General features: G+C 38.9%; 1 protein-coding gene across 1 annotated transcript; it reads right to left on the minus strand.

Annotated features, from left to right (window-relative positions):
- Positions 1-723: 723 nt before the first annotated feature.
- Positions 724-1,653, minus strand: LOC106822850 (olfactory receptor 6C4-like). Its single transcript, XM_014828209.3, has one exon. The coding sequence runs from the start codon at positions 1,651-1,653 to the stop codon at positions 724-726; it is 930 nt and encodes a 309-aa protein (XP_014683695.3).
- Positions 1,654-2,025: the final 372 nt, after the last annotated feature.

A 2,025-nucleotide genomic window follows, 5' to 3' on the forward strand; every position in this document is an offset into this window, starting at 1 on the left:
AAATATTTTCCTCCTGAATCCTTTATTTTGATTTATGGCTTTATCAACCTTGCAGCTTTCCAAGTTTCAAAACTTCCTCACTTCTGTCACTAAATTACTTGAATTGAGATTGTAATTGTGTCCCTTCTCTTTACCCTCATGGGCCATGATGAGATCTTTACCGTCATTTGCTTGAACACCATTCTTGATTAATGGCTTGCCACCCATCTCAGATATAGGAGTAGATCTATTCTCTGCTCTACTATGTTCCCCTTAAAAGAATTTGATAGTATTACTTCCTTTCTTATAATTTCTCTTGGCTCAATAATGCCTAGCTAACTCCTTAATGTGCAATAAATATCTTCATTATTGGACTTTTACCTTTCACTCTAAATTTATATCCTCCTACTGTTCCCATCACAAACTATGTTTCACCTCTCAAATTTCACCTCACAAGTGAAATGTCCCATGCAATCAAGAGTAAGGTTATTTGTCTCAAATCCTTTTTTATGTAATCTCTTTTATCCCTCTGTAATATCATTTAATGTTTGATTATAATTTACTTGTTTTTATATCTCTCTATGATACTAGACTGGGTGTTCCTAGAAATCTGCAACCATGTTTCTCATATTTGTATGCTCAACGTCCAGCATATCACTTGAAACATAGTAGACACTTTACATGTATTAATGAAAATATTTGTTAGTTAACATTTTATTGACTAAAAATAATAAATTTTAATTATCAAATCTTCACAATTTTTTTTACTGTGCTCTTAAAAGCTTGCTTCACCTGCTGATTCCTTAGGGTGTAAATAAAGGGGTTCAACAAGGGGCTAACTGAAGTCATGAGCAGAGATATTTCCTTGTCGAAGTTACCTCCTTTCTTTGGTGATGGGTTAATGTATAAAAAGATGCAGCTTCCATAAGAGAAGGTGATGACAATCAGGTGGGAGGAACAAGTGGCAAACGCCTTTGTCCTTCGCTGGGCAGAAGGGATCCTCAGAATAGTCCTGACGATGTATATATAAGAAAGTGTCACCAGCACCAGAGTAACCACCAGCGTCAAAACAGCTAAGAAGATGACTATTAATTCTAAGAGGCTTGTGTCTGAGCTGGCAAGTTCTAAGAGGGGTCTATAGTCACAGTAATATTGATTCAACACATTGGAGGCACAGAAATCTATCTGGCTTATCAGGATGAATGGGGGTAAGATGGCCAGGACTCCCCCTAGCCAGGAGCAGAACACAAGTTGTATGCAGACTCTGCTGCTCATGATGGTCAGGTAATGCAGGGGTTTGCAGATGGCCACGTAGCGGTCATAGGACATAGAAGCTAAGAGGTAAAATTCTGTTCCCCCAAGAAATATAGCAAAAAAATACTGGGTCATGCATCCAGCAAAGCTGATGGCTTTATTTCCTGTTGTCAAGCTCATCAGAAATCTGGGAATAAAAATGGACGTGAAGGAAATTTCTAAGAAGGAGAAATTCCGAAGGAAGAAATACATGGGGGTCTTGAGGTGGGGGTCTACCAGAGTGAGAATGATGATGGTCAGATTTCCTAGGACACTTAGCAGGTAGGCAAGGAACAGAAAGATGAATATCACCGCCTGGAGTTCAGGTTGATCTGTGAGGCCCTGCAAGATAAACTCAGTAAATGTGGTCCAGTTTTTCATTGTTGACCTTCAGTAGATCTAAAGGGAAAAGGGAAGTTCACTGATGAAAACTGAAGTTTCCCAGGGTAGGAGAAATGAAGTTAACTGCAACCAACAGAATCGGGTCATATTATTACCCTTCATCCAACTGGCCCAAACCAGTGTCCCGCTGGACTAGGCTTGGATCTTTGGAAGCCCCAGGACTCCTGTACAAGTGGCCCTATTCGTAAAGCCTTTGTCATTTCTCATCAAGTTGACCAATTCCTGGATTCTTATCAAAAATATGTCACACAAGAAGCACTGTCTATACCTGTACTTTCTTACGAAATATTTAAATTTCCTACATTTAAATCTTTTTTTTTTTTTGAGGAATATTAGCCCTGAGCTAACATC

Source organism: Equus asinus, chromosome 22, assembly GCF_041296235.1.
Source record: "Equus asinus isolate D_3611 breed Donkey chromosome 22, EquAss-T2T_v2, whole genome shotgun sequence".
Lineage (NCBI taxonomy): Eukaryota > Metazoa > Chordata > Mammalia > Perissodactyla > Equidae > Equus > Equus asinus.